The sequence below is a fragment of the Melanerpes formicivorus genome, unplaced genomic scaffold (assembly GCF_026170545.1).
Source record: "Melanerpes formicivorus ecotype bairdi unplaced genomic scaffold, bMelFor1.0.p_v2 SCAF_16, whole genome shotgun sequence".
Taxonomy (NCBI): Eukaryota; Metazoa; Chordata; class Aves; order Piciformes; family Picidae; genus Melanerpes; species Melanerpes formicivorus.
In genome coordinates this window covers 3,302,504-3,323,134 of record NW_027142368.1, presented here as the reverse complement: position 1 = coordinate 3,323,134, position 20,631 = coordinate 3,302,504, and the positions used below count along the sequence as shown (strand labels likewise).

Sequence of the window (20,631 nt, the reverse complement as noted above, 5' to 3'; positions counted from 1 at the left end):
AGATCATCAGTCTTGACAACAGACTCAAGTGGATATGTATTTGGCAACCTACAGTGTATTACTTAAACCCTAATCCACCATAAGTCACAGAACCATAGAATATATTTGGTTGGAAGAGATCTTCAAGCTCACCCAGTCCAACCTTCGACCCAGCACTGAAGGGTGACCATTAAACCATGTCCCTAAGTGCCAGGTCAACACACCAGTCAAACACCTCCAGGGACGGTGACTCCAGCACTTCCCTGGACAGATCATTCCAATGTTTGAGAACCCTCTCTGGGAAGAAATATTTCTTAATATCCAGCCTAAACCTCCCCTTGAGCAGCTTGAAACCACTTCCTCCGGTCCTGTCACTTGCCACCAAGAAGAGGCTGCCCTCTCCTCACTCCAGGCAGCTGTAGAGAGTGAGAGTCTCCCATCAGCATCCTCTTCTCTAGACTGAGCCACCCCCAGCTCCCTCAGCCCCTCCCTGTATGCCAGGTGCTCCAGGCCCTTTACCAGTCGTGTTGCCCCTCTCTGGACAAGCTCCAGCATCTCAGTGCCTTCCTATAGTGAGGGGCCCAGAACTGAAAACAGTACTCACAGAACTGAACGCAGTATTGCCTCACCAGTGCCAAGTACAGGGGGATGATCACTGCCCTCTTCCTGCTGGCCACAGTGTTTCTAATACGAGCCAGGATGCCATTTGCTTTCTTGGCAACCTGGGCACACTGCTGACTCATGTTCAGCCAACTATCAACCAATACCCCCAGGTCCCTCTCCAAGTTGCAGCTTTCCAGCCACACATCCCCAAGGCTTACCATGGGGTTCAACTGACTGCCTTTTGAAGGGAAGTTTGTGAGCCAAATTTGGTCAGAGTATAAACAGCAGTGGAAATTACATACCAGCTACAACAACTGGAGAAGAGGCTGGAGGATTTAAACTAGCTCAGCAAGTGGACAGCATTCACTTCTGATGCAATATGAAAGCAGGAAATCCACATCTGGTCACTCTCCCAGCTTCTAAAAACAGCCATCCAAATGCAAATCCTTGATTTGCCTTGATGAGGGTAGCATAAGCACAAGTTAACATATATCAACATGGCTGCAGGATATTTTCACTGTTGCCAACATTTCTTGTTCCACCTTTTTCCTTTCTTTCTGGGATCAGATTAGCATTTGCAGTCATCCTGTTTCAAATTTCCAGTGCATTTGAACCTAAACCAGCCTCGCTCTTGAAATTCTAGTGCCATAAATGAGGGATCTGCATTTCAGCTTACAAAATGTATGGGTTTTGCATACTGAAGTCGTGTACCTCATTTCACACACACACACAGCTACTCTGTCACAGTCATTACACCCATTTTTGGACCTTCTTACCAGCAACCCAGTCTTTCACTATTACTCCATCCATACAGAACATAACTGAACACACAAATTGCAGTGATTTCAGTTCTCAGGAACATCAACAGATCTTTCTAGTGTTCTAAGCTGTACACATGTGAATCAGCTGAGGGTTTTTTTCAATCAGGCATTTATTTCAAATCAGTTTAGCCCAAAGTGAAATTCAGCTGAAATCAGTCTCATCTGGTTTGATGTGTAATGCCCTGTACTCAGCACTGGTTAGGCCACACCTTGAGTACTGTGTCCAGTTCTGGGCCACTCAGTTTAGGAAAGATGCTGACTTGCTGGAATGTGTCCAGAGAAGGGCAACAAAGCTGGGGAGGGGTCTGGAGCACAGCCCTGTGAGGAGAGGCTGAGGGAGCTGGGGTTGCTTAGCCTGGAGAAGAGGAGGCTCAGGGGAGACCTTATTGCTCTCTACAACTACCTGAAGGGAGGTTGTAGCCAGGTGAGTCTCTTCTCCCAGGCAACCAGCACCAGAACAAGAGGACACAGTCTCAAGCTGCATCAGGGGAGGTTTAGGTTGGATGTTAGGAAGAAGTTCTTCACAGAAAGAGAGGTTGGCCATTGGAATGTGCTGCCCAGGGAGGTGGTGGAGTCACCACCACTGGAGGTGTTTAGGAAGAGACTTGATAGGGTGCTTGGTGCCATGGTTTAGTTGATTAGTGCTGGATGATAGGTTGGACTTGATGATCTCAGAGGTCTCTTCCAACCTGGTTAATTCTATTCTATTCTTGTCTTTTTTTTGTTCTGACACATGATGGACATGAAACTGCCAAGATTTCCCAGTCTGGTAAATTTGGATGATAAAAGAAAATACTGGGTTTGTTCTCCTCAGCTCTACTTTACAGCATATCTGATGTTAACTTTGTGCCTAATCCTCCCTTTTCCACAGGACAGATCCAGGAAAAAATCATGGTAATCCTATCACTTGTGCTCAGCAGAATTCCAAGTTTATCTTTGGAACGTGTTCTAGGACAGTTTACTGTACTGTATTATCATGACACTCATGAGTGGCTGACCAGGTGCCAAGTTCTGAAAGCTGTTAAAGCGCTGTGAGTGCTACCAAAAAAACCCCAAACCAGTTCCTTGGTGTGGAAATCAAGATAAAGAATTGGTGGAATCAAGAGGAGAAGAATCAGACTTAAAGAGTGCACAGCTTTTGCGCCTACTGCTCCTTTTCTTTGGGATATTTAATAATTTTAGAACTCTGACCACTCTCTTGACACAGGAATGAATTATTTAAAGTTAGTATTAGTAATTTAGTCTAGTTTTGATAGCTGCCAGCTGTAACCTGACGGCACTTCGATTTAGTCACATGGAAATCCCCTGCTGTATATATTCTAGGATGTTGGATCTCTTTGCACTCATCAGTTTTATATCTTTCCACAAATACCAGAAGAAAGATCTTTTTAGGTTCTGGCAAAGATCTTGGAATGGGAAAGTGTGCTAGTTGCCAAAAAGGCACTGATTACTGTAACAGAGTAGCCTGGAGTTTCTATCCTTTTCCTTTTAATATGTAAACTTGTTTCTGATTTAGAGCTGACTCTTCTGGCAAAGGTGTTTTCCTCAGTGCTAGTTTATGTATAGCTAGACTCTTTGTGACTCTCTTGGTTTAGAATGCACAAACTCATTTTCACTTACTCTGAGCACAAATAAAATTGATACCATTTAGTCCTGCCTTGCAGGAGACTGAGTGTGTGCACACAAGACAGGAACAGAAACAGCACCGTGAATGCTCGTATGCTTTTTAATCGTGCCTTCAATAGCAGGAACTATGGAAAACTCTAACAAAAGGAAGAACTACCCTTAGCCAAATGCAGTATGCAAGGACACCTGGATAATTCAGTACTGTCAGCATAATAGAGTCTCCTTTGACAATGCTCCAATACAGAATTCAATGACTGTTTACAAGATGACCTTGCACAATGATGATTTATTTCTATGACTGTGGAGGGGAGTTTTTGGGGTGGGTTTGGAGGTTTTTGCTCTGTTTTGTTTGGTTTTTCCATTAAGGTGATGCTCCAGTAAAGCCTGAAAATGCTATGGAAATATCCTTGGCTGAAATGCCTTCTCAAATATTCTTTCCCATCCATTGCTGCTACATCTGAACCATGAGCTCGAAAGAGTTCCTGCATTCCACACCTGTTATCATGTGCCCTGGCCACATCCTAATGCACAAGAGAGCAAGACCTTTTTGGGTTTTGGGTTGATCTTATTGGTATGTTGGTTTGTTTTTTTCTTTGGGGGGGGGGGGAGGGGTTGGTTTGTGGCTTTTTTTTAACCTTCTCTCTCCTCTTTCAGGTTTAGACAGAAGAGAAGCCACAACAGTTCTAGCTGCATATTCAGTCAGGACATTTAAGAAATCCCATGTGTCCAAAATTACATTTACTTCATAATGTAAACATAGAGCTGACTAAAAAAAAGACTGCTCTTGCAGCTCCCAAAAAGCTTAGTTGAATCTACAGGTCTGTTAAATGTCTAAGGCCTTACTCTGATCCCTTAGGGAGTAAAATATTATTAAAAATATATATATCATCTAAACACAAAGCATGGTAATTCTTGACTTCTTCAAATCACACACTGAACTGCTACAGCTGCAATGTATTAAAGCTGTTATGAATCTTTACCAGTTAAGTAATACAAATTAATTTGCTCTGGTAAAGATTCCCTTAAATGTAAAAGGAATGTCAATTAAGGCTCATTATGAACTTATTATACCCTCACAGTAATGGGGTATAGAATGCTCATAACATTGAATCATTGCTTCCCATCTTCATGTCCAGATCAGGTATATAATTATTTCCATTTTCATGTCAACATCATCTTTTATCAGCAATAGAATCTTCATTTTTGGGTTGGACTCTCTACTTCAGTATTAGCAAAATGGGGATATTCTGCAACAATTCCTAAAGTATTAAATGTCAATGCATTAATATTCACTAGAACCTGCAAAAAATTACTTGGTGGCTCTAAGCCAAATACAGCCAGACTCTTGGCTTCACAGAAGAACTCGTTGACCAATCTTTTATACAGAAATAGATACACTGCCAGACCTGGCTCAAACGCTTCATCTCCCCATTTCCTACAGCAAAGATTTCATACCGCAGACATCATACTACACAATGCAAAGCCTTCAGCTTGAAAGCACCCAGGACAGCCTTCTGAGCAGTACTGAAGCCACAGTAGAGAAGATAGAGGAGTTAAAAGCGCTATCACAAGCCTAGTCAGTATGTTATGGAGATGTTAAGTATCTCCAGACTGGCCCTGGGCAGCCTCATCTAGTTGGAGGTGTCCCTGCTCACTGCAGTGGGGACCTGGACAAGATGACCTCTGAGGGTCCCTTCCAGGCCAATGCAATCTGTTAATCTTGCAATGCATTTCAGTACCTGAAAGAAGGGATCTGGATGCTTAACACCCTTAACAAAAGGTCTTTCCCCTACTGTCCAATACATGCTCCAGTAGTCCTAACCCACTGGCAGGTTATTTATCCTTACTAGCTTTTGTGTACTGATGGGATTTGCTTAAGCACTGAGAACTGATTTAAGTCCACAGAGAATGTTTTGCTTTTTGCACTGCTTGCAAAGGAATCAGGGATTAGGTCAAGACTGAATATCCAGATTATAATATCCTATTAAAAAACATAAAATAATCCAAACCAAACATATACACACACACAGTTTTTGCCATCAGTTTTCCTTATCTGGAAACTGTGTTCTATAATTAAGACAGTAAGACAGCAACTCTAAGCAAATTAGCTGTATCATACATGAACCTATAAGATAATGAACCTCTAAGATAATGAAACATAATTATCAGCATATGCAGAGGAGGCTTTTATTGACTCCTTCAAAATCAGGGTTTATGCTCAGAGTTGTCTTATGTAGGACTTTCTATAGCATCTTTTGCAAACATTATGTATGTAATTGAAATATAACAACACGAAAAATAAAGCCCACCACTCTACCAAAGCAGACTAAAGAGGAGGAGGGAGGCTTGAGAACAATGTACACTTTCAGTATGAAAGAGCTATGATATCATTCTTTGGCTTGCTAATATGTATACTTTGAGAGACTGGGGCAGGGAGGAGGGAAGGAAACAGAAACAGGGTTCTTTGTACCCTTATGAGACGCCAACTGACTCCCTTCTTCCTCTTGCCCCTCAGTAAATCCTGGGGAAGTAGTTAAGTAACATGAACCAAGAAATCAGCACAAACAGCAGAGTCATTCTGAAAACCTGGTTTGGCTAAATCACCAGCCTGTCATTTACCTGATATATGTGACTCTGGCCAGAAGGTTTTACAAAGAATTCAGAGTGCCAGCATGGTCCTACACCTTAGACACAACAGAACAGTGGTATTTAAAACACATTCTTTTTGCAAAGAAAGCTTTTTAGGCCAATCAGCATTAGGTTTATGTTCTTTGTAATAGCTGTCTGTGGTTTACACATATACAGAGAAGAATCATCAATGTAACTATGCCTTGATGTCAGGAGGTGTGGGGGTGGGACTGTTTGGGGTTTTTAGCTCAAGCTACAAACTGGCAGGGAGTTTTAATTTTACTTCCCACTCGTAGATCCCATTTGCTTTCACAATGTTTTTAGGTGCATTTGAACAGGGAACAGACAGGAAATATATTTGCTGAAACTTAGACACTGCACACTTCTAATAAGGCCACAGGAAAGAAACTGACCTTCTTTACAAGTGGAAATTATAACCTGTTGGCATTTACCAGCCTGCTTGTACCAGCCAGGAGCACTCACACAGCCCAAAGTCAGGACGTTGCACTTGCTAATTTTTGCTCTGCTTTGTCATGCAGGATTAGACTGAAGGCTGAAGGTCATATGTGTAGAGATCAAGTACTATACCTATATCTCACTCAAAAGAAGAAAAAAAAAATCAGGAAAAGAATCATAGAATCAATAAGGTTGGAAAAGACCTCAAATATCACCAAGTCCAACCTGTCACCCAAGACCTCATGACTACTAAACCACGGCTTCAAGTGCCACGTCCAATCCCTTTGTGAAAGGAAAGGTTTCATATTGGGGCCTGGTGAGGCAGAACACAGCTGAGGTAGAAAGCAGTTCTACACACGAAGCACAGGTAGTGTAACACATGTAGAACTGAGACTGAGGCACAATACCACTTCATTTATATTTAGAAGCTATTTTGAGATTGTTAAATGTTCCTCCATAGCCATAATAAATTCCTCTTTCAATTGCATTTGTCAAAGAGTTATAAGCACATATCTTATTCATAAATAATTACTCTTAAATGTAATACTGTTCAGACATTATTACATTTAAGACATGCCACATATTTAAGATGATGTGAGAAAAGCCAGACTGTCAAAGGCTTTAGGTAGTAAATACACCAGAGGAAACCGTTCCTTGTTCCAATGCTGTGTTGTGGCAGAATTTAAAGGATATTAATTCTAACTAAAAGATTCATTATTGTTTACAGAAGCAATTGCAGCCTAATAACTAACAGTTAAGGGAATGGCTCTGGCTGTCTTCTGACTTTTTAAAGGGACCAGTAGGGTAGACCAAAGGCATGTTTTTAACTGCAAAACACAAAATGATTTAATCAGGTCTGATTTTGGCATGTATTTATCTACACAGAGCTGAACACCAACTAAAGCATTTCAGCATCTGTTGCCATGATTGAAAAGCTAAGCTGATAAAATAATACAGATCAGGTATGGTGAGGGGGTTTGGGCTTATTTGGAGGTCACTTTTTTAAAATCTTGAGGTAAATTAGTTTCTGGCAAGTTGAAAACAAGGCATGACAGCACGCCACAAACCAGTCTGAATCAACTTGTGCTGATTTATGACTTGAGGAACAATCTCTATCTGGTCTTCAGCTTAATAGCTGCTGGGGTTTTTGGAAAATACCTTTCAGATAAATAGTTGAGTCTGGGATCTCCAGAGTTTACTAATCTTTGCCAAGGAAAATGTTTGCTGTATTTAATACTTCCTTACAGCAACAGATTCCTCTTGTTTTGCTCTGGGCTTTGAAAATTAATGACAAAAGAAGAGCAGAAGAGATACTCCTAACTCAGTATTCAGTATTCCTAAGGTTGGAAGGGACCTCAAAGATCATCGAGTCCAACCTGTCACCACAGACCTCATGACTAGAGTAGGGATGACACTACTGCCCACTGCAGGCTTGAACTCACAACCTTCCCATTAAGGGTCTTAATGCACTACCAACTGAGCCATTGCCTGTTGATGGCTCCTTCCATTAAAGCCTTCACTAAACTACTTAAAACTACTTCTCTCTTCCAACTTGGTTTATTCTCTTCCAACCTGGTATTCTATTCTATTCTATTCTATTCTATTCTATTCTATTCTATTCTATTCTATTCTATTCTATTCTATTCTATTCTATTCTATTCTATTCTCCTCTAAGTGGTAGAGTCACCATCACTGGAGGTGTTTAGGAAGAGACTGGAAGGGGCACTTGGTGTCATGGTTTAGTTGATTAGATAGTGTTGGATGATAGGTTGGACTTGATGATCTCAAAGGTCTTTTCCAACCTGGCTAATTCTATTCTATTCTACTCTACTCTGCATGTTCAAGAGGTAGATACAGTAATTGCTAGTCTAGGCTGAAGTCTGACAGTTAGCCATGGAGAACTAGTAAAATCTACATTTTCACCTGCTCATATATTTTGATCCTAAACTAAATTTCATATATGTTTGGCACAAATGGCTTAAATGGGCAAGTTGTCATTAGATGAGAACAAAACACACCATCAAATGTCAGTGCACATAACCTTAAAGCCTCTTTCCTTTAATATTCTCTTTCTGTAAGCAAGAACATTTGCCAGCCACTTTTTGGAATGATTAATTTAAATCAACAAATGAAATCTAAAATATGAAGCTTAAAGCTAACTATTAAGACTGTGCTAAATTTTTAACAGCAGATTACATTTCAAAGGGCAATTTTATTACATTGTAGTTACATGAAGTCTAAACATCTGCACTTTAAGAACACTGTTCAATATGTCCTAAAAGTACCATTTCTATGCTGTTGTGTATATAAGGCAGATACATTCAATTTATCATGACTACTTCATAGTCTTTGGCTCCTAGACAGATGAATAAATAATCCAAGGACACAACTGTTAAGAATAAATGTCTCATTGTTTTATCCGTTCTACCAGGAGAGTTTAAGCTCAAAAACCTTTTATTTTTAGTTGTTTTTGAAAGATAAATCAATTTCCATTTCCTCACACAGAGTCAGCTGAAGTTTTGTTCTGGTTTTGTTTGGGGTTTTTTTTGTTGGTTTTTTATTGTTGGTATTTTTAAGGTGGAACACAACATCTCAAGACAGAATGTTAGGAAATGGTGCCACGTCCAGCTGGAAGCCAGTCACTAGTGGTGTCCCCCAGGGATCAGTTCCCAGCCCCATCCTCTTTAATATCTTCACTGATGATCTGGATGAGGGGATTGAGACAGTCATCAGCAAATTTGCAAATGACACCAAGCTGGGAGCAGAGGTTGATCTGTTAGAGAGTAGAAGGGGTCTGCAGAGGGACCTCGACCAACTGGACAGATGGGCAGAGTCCAAGAAGATGACATTTAACAAATCCAAGCGCTGGGTGCTGCACTTTGGCCACAACAACCCCATGCAGTGCTACAGACTGGGGTCAGAGTGGCTGGAGAGCTGCCAAACAGAAAGGGACCTGGGGGTGCTGATTGACAGCCGCCAGAACATGAGCCAGCAGTGTGCCCAGGTGGCCAAGAAGGCCAATGGCATCCTGGCCTGCATTAGGAACAGTGTGGCCAGCAGGAGCAGGGAAATCATTGTGTCCCTGTACTCTGCACTGGTTAGGCCACACCTTGAGTCCTGTGTCCAGTTCTGGGCCCCTCAATTTAAGAAGGACATTGAGACTCTTGAATGTGCCCAGAGAAGGGCAACGAGGCTGGGGAGAGGCCTCGAGCACAAGCCCTATGAGGAGAGAGAGCTGGGATTGTTTAGCCTGGAGAAGAGAAGGCTCAGGGCAGACCTTAATACTCTCTACAACTACCTTAAAGGTGGTTGTAGCCCGTTGGGGTTTGGTCTCCTCTCCCAGCAAACCAGCACCAGAGCAAGAGGACACAGTCTCAAGCTGCACCAGGGGAATTTTAGGCTGGAGGTGAGGAGAAAATTCTTCACTGAGAGAGTTGTTAGCCATTGGAATTAGCTGCCCATGGAGGTGGTGGTCACCATCCCTGGAGGTGTTTAAGAGGGGATTGGATGTGGCACTTGGTGCCATGGTTTAGTCATGAGGTCTGTGGTGACAGGTTGGACATGCCCATGTGTGGGGTAAAGTCCTGCTGCCTTTCTTTATGCTAAAAAAGTACTTTCCATGCAGCTTGCACATTGCCACAGAAATGTGATGGAGCTTCAAAATAAAATCTAGGAGGCAGAAATAGTATTTAGTGACCAATACAAATGCATGTAAAGTGTAAGGGTGCAGCAGGAAGAAAAGCCACTGCTTTCACTCTGATAAGAGAATGACAAAGAAATGAAACAGGTGTGGGGTTTTTTTAAGCACTTTTAACTTTTCACTGTTATTTCAGGAATGGAAAGGCCAAACCACATTGTACTAAGTATTTTATAAGCCCACATACCATTTCTGTTAAATCATGGCTATCATTCAGTTCTATGTACAGCCATCAATCCCAAGTCAAGGTATATAGTCCAGCTGGAAATTCCTGTGTAAGCTAAGAGGTCTTTAAGAACATTACCCCAAAGCTAAAGAATACTGCAACAGATAACCAATGTGCTTTCATGCCTGAACCCTAAATCTCTCATGAGGATCTCTGATGAACAGTGCAGTTTCCTGATGCTACCACATAAACTTCATTTAGTGTCAAATCTCTAGATGGCAGCATGAGGAAAGTATACTGTACACAAAGTATATCACAACAAAAATTCAGCTGGGTTCTTTTTCTTTTTAATTGGCTCAGTATACTATTTATCTAAAGCTGAAGTGAAGGATATTAACTTTAATTCACTCCATAAAGTATTGCAGCATCATCCTATAAAAGACAGATGCACTTACCTTGGCTATGTTACATACAAATCATAGAATGATTTGGGTTGGGAGGGACCACCAAAGGTCATCCAGTCCAACCCCTTGCAGTGCAGGGATATCCTCCACTAGAGCAGGTTGCTCAGAGCCTTGTCCAGCCTGACCTTTAATATCTCCAGGTATGGAACCTCAAATAAATCCCTGGGCAACCTGTTTCAGTGTTCCATTAGCCTCATGGTGCAGAATTTGTTCCTAACATCCAATCTAAATCTCCTCTTCTCTCATTTCAAAGCATTGCCCCTCATGCTATCACTCCAAGCTTTTGGAAACAGCCCCTCATCAACCTTCTTGTAGGCTTCCTTCAGATACTGGTAGGCCACCATTAGGTCACAGAATCACACAATCACCAAGGTTGGAAGAGGCCTCAAAGATAATCAAGTCCAACCTGTCACCACAGACCTCATGACTAAACCATGGCACCAAGTGCCACGTCCAATCCCCTCTTGAACACCTCTAGGGATGGTGACTCCACCACCTCCCTGGGCAGCCCATGGTCTTCCGGGAGCCTTCTCTTCGCCAGGCTGAACAACCTCAGCTCCCGCAGCCTGTCCTTCTAGGCGACATGCTCCAGACCCTGATGATTTTTGCAGCCCTCCTGTGGACCCACTCCCTCAGGTTCATGTCCCTCCTGTGTTGAGAACTCCACAGCTGGATGCAGTACTCCAGGTGAGGTCTCACCAGAGTAAAGTGGCAGAACCACCTCTCTCCATCTGCTGGCCACACTTCTTTTGATGCAGCTCAGGATGCCATTGGCCTTCTGGGCTGCAAGTGCACAGTGTTGGGTCATGTCCAGCTTCTCATCCACCAGAACTCCCAAATCCTTATCCTCATGTTACTCTCACACAAAACCTTTTCACTTTATCAGGGAAGTTTAAATAAGAAAATGTGAAGCTCAGTGTTATTCTTGAAGAGCAATGCCATAAATAGCTGCATCTCCAGTTCTAATGCTTCAGGCTTCCTAGTTCCACACTGTGAGCATTAACTGCTGTCTCATCCTTAATGTAAAAGTCTATTAATGTCCACTTAGAATTAAATGGATTCTTAAAAAGTGATTAGTCTATTAAACAGAGCCATGACAAGAAAATAACTGAACTACAAGGTGCTCTATTAACATTTTAGGTAGACCCAATCTGTTTCTCTGCAATAAAGTGTAGAGGCTTGTTCATTTTGCAAATTCTTGTCTGTAGACTGATGGTGGAGTGGATTAGCAGTTTATCTCAATTTAAGAAGGACATTGAGACTCTTGGACGTGTCCAGAGAAGGGCAATGAGGCTGGGGAGAGGCCTCGAGCACAAACCCTATGAGGCTGAGGAAGCTGGGGTTGCTTAGCCTGGAGAAGAGGAGGCTCAGGGGAGACCTTATTGCTGTCTACAACTACATGAAGGGAGGTTGTAGCCAGGGGGGGGTTGGTCTCTTCTCCCAGGCAAACAGCACCAGAACAAGAGGACACAGTCTCAAGCTGCACCAGGGGAATTTTAGGCTGGAGGTGAAGAGAAAGTTCTTCCCAGAAAGAGAGACTGGACATTGGAATGTAATGCCCAGGGAGGTGGTGGAATCCCCATCCCTGGAGGTGTTCAAGAGGGGACTGGATGTGGCAATTGAAGCCATGGTTTAGTTAGTCAGGAGGTGTTGGGTGATAGGTTGGACTTGATGATCTTTTGAGGTCTCTTCCAACCTTATTGATTCTATGATTCTACCTGTGCTTTTAGACATGCAGATACTGATCCATGCCTTTTGTATTCAAGCAGCCAGAAGAGCATTATAAAAAAGGAGGTGGGGAGAACAGGAGGTGGGATTCAGTAATTTGGTCTATTTTTGTATTCTTAGCATTCCAGGTGAAGAAATAAAACTGACATAATGAGATCTGTAATACATAACATAGCTAGATTTTCACTTATCTTTATTTACCTTTGAAGTATTGAGATTTATTTTTTTGTATAATTAGATCCCACACAGAAAAAACTGCTGAGAGTGGTGTGAGGGGGAATTTTACCTTGGCACATTCCTGCCAGGGCGGAAAGTCTGGCACCAAGGAAGCTTTTTTGTGTTTGCTGTTCCTTTTTCACTTCTTTCATACACAGATAAAAATTAACAAACAAAAAAGGGACTTGGATAGTTTTTCAATCTGCTTGAGGGTAGGAAGACACTGCAGAGAGATCTGAACAGGTTATATCGATGGGCTGAGGTCAACGGAATGCAGTTTAACAAGACCAAGTGCTAGGTCTGCACTTTGGTCACAACGACGCCAAGCAATGCTATAGGCCTGGGGAAGAGTGGCTGGAAAGCAGCCCAGTGGAAAAGGATCTGGGATGCTGGTGGATGGCCAGATGAATGTGAGCCAGCAGTGTGCCCAGGTGGTCAAGAAGGCCAACAGCATCCTGGCCAGGAAAAGCAGAGCGTCCAGCAGGAGTAGGGAAGTGATTGTGCCCCTGTTTTTGGCACTGGTGAGGCCACAGCTTGAGTACTCTGCTCAGTTCTGGTGCCACAGGATTGGAAAGACAATGAGGTGCTGGAGCTTATCCAGAGAAGTGCAAAGAGGCTGATGAGGGGTTTGGAGGGCATGACATAAAAGGAGCGGCTGAAGGAGCTGAGGTTGTTTAGTCTGGAGAAGAGAAAGTTGAGGGGAGATCTTACTGCTCTCTATAGCTCCCCGAACAGAGATTGTAGTGAGGATGGCATTGGTCTCTTCTCTCAAGTAAATAGTGATGGAACAAGAGAAAATGGGTTTAAATTGTGCCCGGGGAGATTTAGATTGGACATTAGGAAACACTCCTTGACTGAGAGAGTGGTGAGGCATTGGAACAGGCTGCCCAGGGAGGTGGTAGAGTAGCCATACCTGGAGGTGTTCAAGAAGCTGTAGGTGTGGTACTTCAAGATATATTTTAGTGGTTGTGGTAGTTAGGTTATGGTTGGACTTATCTTAAAAGGTCTTTTCCAACCTTAAGGATTCTATCAACAGGTGTTAACTCCACTATAAACTTGGCTCTTGTAATGTCTTATCACTTGGTATACTTGTAACATCACTGAAACTATATAGATTTAAGTCCCATATAGGTTACTGGTGAAAGCTAACAGAGGCAGTAATGGGTATAAGTAAGCTAACTGAAAATGATGAAACTTTTGATCTCAATTCAACTGGAAGGCTTTGGGTTATAAACAAATGGCATGTGTGAGCTGTGTCACGCTGTCTAAAGAACATGCAACATAGGAGGAACTGCCTCAGGAACATCAGATAGGGTGCCAAGAATCCCCAAAATTAGAAATCTCAAACATGCTTTCTCACAAGAGTCCAAAGGATTCCAAAGGCTGATAAATCTACTTATGCACACAATAAGAAAATGTAGAATCAAAAGCAAAAACTTACTGTGATCACGTGAAGCATTCCAAAAGGAGGTTCAAACCAACCAAAACCGAGAGACAAATGACTCTTCAAACCTAGGACTATGGATTTGCTCTCACTGAAGTTCATGGCATGTTTCCATTGATCTCAGTTTTGCAGGGATGATCTCTAATACTGGAGTTTAATGTCTAATCTATATTACTGCTCTTTTTTGGCATGATTCAACTTGGAATGTGGTAGCGTGATACGAAAAGGGTGTTTTGTTTGGAAACTTGGAATCAAATCTGACTTGGACTAGGTTGCACAATAAGGAAGCCAGCAAAAGGGAATTTGACACTCACCATTCTGGCAGAAAAACTGAAGTTTCTCAAAACTAGAAGAATAAAAATACTTTCAAATTAAAATCAAAAGGAAGAAAACATTAAGTGTCCAACTGTGCCAGATTGCTGGCATCCTTGGTTAATGACCATTACCCTCTTCAAAGTCTTTTGCAGCTAGTATGAAAACTAGCACCTAAAAATAGTGCAGAATGAAAGAAACCTCACTGTCTAGGAAACAGAAAGTATAAATCCTTTATACTAGCATGTGAAACCTCAAACTATCTGTGACAAATCCTGTATTTCTTCTTCCTTCTGAGCTATTACAGAATTAATTGGGAGTTCTCAGTCCCTGTTCAGCACAGGACTTAAATATATTCTCAACCCTATACACATGAGAAAACCTAAATCCTTATCTAAATTTGACTTCATTGTAAGTTAATCATAAGTTAATGTCAGAACAAGCACTCTGGTGTTTTGTTAATCTGGGAACTTGACTTCTACAGATGGGAGGAAGTCTCTTTTGTTCTCACAAGTTCTAAAACCTCAGTTATCAGGTCACAGTTGTGTGCCTCTAGCAATATAGGGATAACAGGTATTTGAGAGCAAGAGCTATCATTTTGTCAGGGACATAACATAGGGAGAGCAAAATGGAAAGGAGCATAGCATAAAGCTGCTATGGAAGAATATGATTAGCATATTTTCATTATTATTACCTTAAGCATACATAGAGAAAGTTAAGAGGGTCAAAATTAAGTTTGTATAGTACATTTGTGCTAAATTCAGTCAGATACTACTGCCTGCAAATATTTATATTAACGATTAACTTCATGCCATGGGAGTTAATACATTACACACAAAGTCTGAAATACAACACAGGGTCTGGAAATATTTCTTAATCAAATTAAGTGCTACGGACGTTAAGGCTTTGCTCATCCTAATTTATCAATGTGACTTAGTCACAACTTGGCAATTCAGTGACCATGAAGTCTTTGATCTGTTTCCTGACCTGTCAAATAGTATCACTTAAAACAGAGATGGAGAAAGGTTGTTTCAATCTAGTAGATACTCTTTCAAAACAAACTGAGAGGAAGTCACCATCTCCATTGGAGAAAGACTTTCAGTTGCCACTGATCAAAGACCAAATTCAGTGACTTAAATTCAGAAGGATATACCACATGGTAAGAACTCCTTGAGTCAGTTAACACACTGTAGTTTATTGATTCCCTGACAGCATCATAAAAACGAGTCAGTGCTGGTTAATAAGAAAGTATTTTTTCCTCTTAATCAGTGATATTGTTTGCAAAGTGAAAGGTTAGCAGGTACCTGCAATTCACTACAAAATAAAAACCAAAATCCTTACCCTAATAAAGAGGATCTTCTCCCCAACTCTGTACCTTCCTTGTGAAAGACGCTCCACACAGAACTTATTAGGGCATTTACAAGGTGGATCTTCAGAAATGTGTTTAACCTGGAAAACAGGGAAGTTATCAATAAAAACTGTTTAAAATAGCATGTATAGCAAAACATGTAAGAAAAAATTGCCATAACAGGATATCAACTAATCAAGGTCTCCACTGATGATATGTTCTTTGTATTTCTTTACTCCCAGACAACAGCACTTCCAATATTAAGATCAATTTTACAGCTGTAATGAAGTAAAAATAGAGGCAAGTGTCACTGAGGTCAACATAATATTTGCACTGTTTAACTGAAGTAAAGCAGCTTTTTGCTGCATCAAACTCCTGTAGATGTCCTCTCAGTATTTTATGGTGAATCAGCTCAACTGTCAAAGTGCTAATATAGCTGACAGGCAAAATGAAGATGCCTTAACAAGGCATTTTCCCTTCTAAATGAACATCATAAATACAGAACATCTTGATTGTCAATAAAAGGCCCTGCCCAGCGCCTTCACTTAGCTCTTCAAAGTAGTGCATTTACAGAGAATACTATGGCATAATCACAAATCCATGCCAAGACACTCCCCAGTATTAACCACCCTTTGGTGACCGTCACCTGAGGGCATTAGCACAGTCAAAGGCAATTAAAAGGGGCCTCCAGAGTACTCTATCATTGCCTGCAATAAGGGCTGAAAAAATACAGATGAAAACTACTTTCCTGCTTTTTATCAGCTGCATCAGCTTTACTTCAGCCTCCTGTGAAAACTTGGCCTTGCATGCTCTACCAAAGGCATTAATGCTTCATAAAAGTATATTTTGTACTTTTCAGTGATCTGAAAGTAAGAGAGCCATCAGTGCCAAAAGAGCAGACCTGGTTGAGAAGCTCTTACTTGGCATTCAAGCTGCACTACTGAATAGGAGCAGTAGTTACACATGCAGCATTTTCATATACTGCAGTTTTCCTGGAGGAAAACTGACCTAGTACAGCAGTGTCAACCTACAAAATGCCAGAGGCATTTCCTAGAAGTTTTGTCCACTCCAGATAATATTCCAAAGACCTTTCCAAATCCAGTTAGTGAACCAAGGCCTGTAACAAAACAGGCCTGAGGTCTGGGAAAGAAGACTTCCAAAACAGTTAACAAATTAAAGTCTTAAATTGTTTCATAAAAACCCAACACTATCAGGGCAAAGCTATGGCACTCTGATAGGTGTCTTGGTTATCTGGAATAAGCTAACATGAAAACCTTCTGAAGCTAAACAAATGCCTTTCAGATCTGCTTTTAGACTAAAGTTATATAGTATGTTGAAAAAGACAGAACAATTACGTTAGCCAATTACTGTTTCTGTGCTAGAACAGGGAGCCAAAATGCTTTTGAAACTAGCCCTGTTGACCAATTTAAAGGCTTTCCAATTATTTCTGAAACTGTTCAACTTTGTTGTCTGAATAACTATTACTTTGTGGATTATTTGGTTTTAATAATTATTTAGCCTTAGCTTAAGAAGAATGATCAAGGTATGCTATTTTTGGTGACTATTTAATTTAAAAAGAGATGAGGAACTCTGTGTGCATTTTACACCCCAGATGAATTGTCCTCAGCATGAGTGAACAGTCACTGAATTATGTTAAGATTAATTATGCCAGTGATTTTTAATCAACATGGGTGAATGTTAGCCTCCACTTCTAGAGAATCAAACTATTTTAATAGTTTACAATAAGAATAACTTACATGAAGTCAGTGGAAGATGACTACAATCTAAGTGCAGGTTGCTGAGGATACAAAAGGTACATTCTCATACCTCTTGCAATTTGGTACCAAGACTGGGACTGTTCTTACAGGACTATTTGGCAATGGCCCCCTGTATGCTGCTCAATAATAATCAGTGGTTTCTGACATAATATCCTAAGGCATTTAATCCCTTCTGGAGACAATCTTAACATTCAAGGCTGAAAATGGACAGTGTGAACTATGCCTTAATAGCTGTGTCTACCGGGGTTCATCTAAGCAAGCAAAAACCCAGAGCAGCCAGACCAAACAGGTTCAAGGCTGTTTTAAACTGTAAGCAAAATAGAGCCATCTCGGGCCTGTGGAGAAGGAAAGCCAACAGATTTATACTGGTGTAAAACAGAGGATAATGAGACCTTCACTGCTGATGCTGCTATTAAGACTTCCATTACCTTACCATCCCAAAGGACACAGAAGTACTATTGAGTGGAATTTGGAAATCAAATAAGGAAGCAGAGGGAAGAATTATATCCTATTTTATTTTGTGTCTGGACTGTATGAGTACTGCTGCTATTTTATGGTGTGAGTGTCTGGGGCAGTGTGGGTCAGGAATCGAGCTGGATGAATTCCATTCTGTTTCTATCCCTACTGCTTTCTAAATTAAAGGAGGTGGTTGGAGACAACCTTCATCCTCTGTTCTGCTCCTACAAGATACGCAGTCACCACCCTCCTTCTACACATAACTACTCTTTCCCAAGTCTGTGGAAACAAGTCAGTGCTTTTGCAAAGTTAAGGAAGAAATACAAAATGTTAAGGGAAAAAAAAAGAAGAAGAAAAAGTGAAATGCAATTATTTGCCTCAAATACTCCGAAGCATTTCAATAAAATGAACGAACATTATATTCCATCTGCTTTTTGTAACAAAAGAGTGGCACATGGATTTTTCAAGGAGTGCTTTGTAACTCCCAGGTGGCACATCTACCTTGTAATATAGCAGTTACTATAGTAACTGCTTCTTTTTATAGAATAAATTTGTACTTTGCAAGTTTAACCCTTTCACAGTCTCAAAATGTATCCTTTTCATCTGATTCCACTTGTTTCAAAGGAACTTTTCTAGGGTTTGCCACAGAGAAAGGAACACTCCACCACAGTGCAATGAGTCGAGGCAATCCCAGATGCACCACAGTGCATCTGGGTCGAGGCAATCCCAGGCACAAATACAGGCTGGGCAGTAACTGGCTGGAAAGCAGCCCTGAGGAGAGAGACTTGGGGGTGCTGGTGGACAAGAAGCTCAACATGAGCTCTCAGTGTGCACTTGCAGCCCGCAAAGCCAATCAGATCCTGGGCTGCATCAGGAGAAGTGTGGCTAGCAGGTCGAGGGAAGTGATCCTCCACCTCTACTCAGCCCTGGTGAGACCCCACCTGGAGTACTGTGTCCAGTTCTGGAGCCCCTATTACAAGAGGGATGTGGAGGTGCTGGAAGGTGTCCAGAGAAGGGCCACAAGGATGATCAGAGGGCTGGAGCACCTCTCCTATGAGGACAGACTGAAGGAGTTGGGGCTGCTCAGTCTGCAGAAGAGAAGGCTCCAAGGTGACCTAATTGTGGCCTTCCAGTATCTGAAGGGGGCCTACAGGAAGGTTGGGGAAGGACTGCTCAGGATCTCAGGTAGTGATAGGACTAGGGGGAATGGAATGAAGCTGGAGGTGGGGAGATTCAGGCTGGAGGTGAGGAGGAGGTTCTTCACCATGAGAGCGGTGAGACCCTGGAATGGGTTGTCCAGGGAGGTGGTCGAGGCCCCATCCCTGGAGGTGTTTAAGACCAGGCTGGCTGAGGCTCTGGCCAGCCTGATCTAGTGTGGGGTGTCCCTGCCCATGGCAGGGGGGTTGAAACTAGATGATCCTTGTGGTCCCTTCCAACCCTGAATGATACTATGATACTACTATGATACTATGAGTTTAATGAAATTAAAAACAAGATGCTTTCCTTCTAACAATGAGGGGGAAAGAATGCCTTTTTTCCCTTACCACACCAGAAACATGCAGAACAGCAGCATAAAAATTAGGCTGAGATAACTTAGAAGTGTTTGTTAACATTCTGAACGAGTCAGTATGGGCTAAATCTCCTAGGCCTGACCCAATCCTTTCTCAGACAAAACACCAAGTGGGAGTTGATGAATAAGAAGTGAGCAGAAAAAGAAAACGGGAGTAATGAGAAGGGAACTTGGCCCTAAACACAAAGCTGGGCTAAACTGCAGATCTCCTACACACTGCAACATTTTTTCCAAACATCAGGCATAAACAATTGTGGTCAAAAATATATTAACTCTGTCAGTCTGCAAATCTTTAAAATGCAGTGAGCTCTTGAACTCAGGCTTCTGTGAGCTCTGCAAGTAAATGCATAGGTCAGATAGGGAGAAGCTTCCTCCCACAACTTACAGCATCATCCAACAGTTTTCCCGTGCTCTTCTTCCCAGGAGACTTTGTGGGTGATGGTGAAGGAGATGGAAGTGGGGCTGAAAGTGTTTCCTCTTGTTCAATCTCTTTTTCCAGCTTTATTAGTCCTGGAGGCTCCACCCCAAACCTTTTGGAAACATGCAACCAAATTACAAGGATTACATATTTTAAAACAAACAGGTGGAAGGAATTTGTGCTTTCTGCATTGCACTCTCACGAAATAAGGGAATGCCACATACATTAGTGAACATGTACAAGATGTATCAATCATTACTGCCACCATTCCAAATCAATAGCAAAAATTGATTTTTAGATGCAATCTTGAGTTGACCCAATTCACAGCAAACACAGAGGTTTTGTAATTTCTCTGTCTGGTAACACATATGTTGGCGAATTTATGAACAACTCGAGGCTTCAAAAATTGCTGTCCCATGCAGGGAAGATTTAAGTTTGGTACTTTAGCTCCACCGCCCACCAACATCCCTTCACACTGCTTGACAACGTGTATTTTGTGCAACTGTTTTCTAAAGAAATCCAGATGAAAAGTGATTAAATGTTGTCCTGGTCTCAACTACTGCACTGAATCTACAAATAAATTGAAACATGGCCAGTATTGTTCAGAAGTGGCTAATGCCTTCTCTAACCAATTTTCAACTGCCAATCTTCCTATCTCAGTTAACAGTGGCAAAACACTCGTAGCTCCAACTAAAACAAAATGCATGCAGCTTTGGCATGAAGCATCTCAAACACAGCACTTGGAGAGCATGGCTAAAACAATGCCTGCTTTTGAAAGCTTTATGGCAAGTGATTAAGTCAGAATCTCACAGCAAGCAGCAGAGCTTGGACAGATGTCAGAAGTCTAGAAGCCCATCCTATTTTTCCTAATCATTAGTAATTCCCCTCTGGTTTTTGTTGTTCTTTTTTTGTCTGTTTTGT

At 41.7% G+C, this 20,631-nt stretch overlaps 1 protein-coding gene across 2 annotated transcripts in view; it reads right to left on the bottom strand.

Annotated features, from left to right (window-relative positions):
* Positions 1 to 20,631, bottom strand: part of GAS2 (growth arrest specific 2) — an 88,093-nt gene that overhangs the window by 16,856 nt on the left and 50,606 nt on the right. For both annotated transcript variants that reach the window (XM_068148582.1, XM_068148583.1), the window contains exons 6-7: positions 19,678 to 19,822; positions 15,482 to 15,589 (exon numbers count right to left, since the gene is read on the bottom strand). In XM_068148582.1, the coding sequence (XP_068004683.1) occupies positions 15,482 to 15,589; positions 19,678 to 19,822 (253 nt within the window). The remainder of the gene's footprint in view (positions 1 to 15,481; positions 15,590 to 19,677; positions 19,823 to 20,631) is intronic.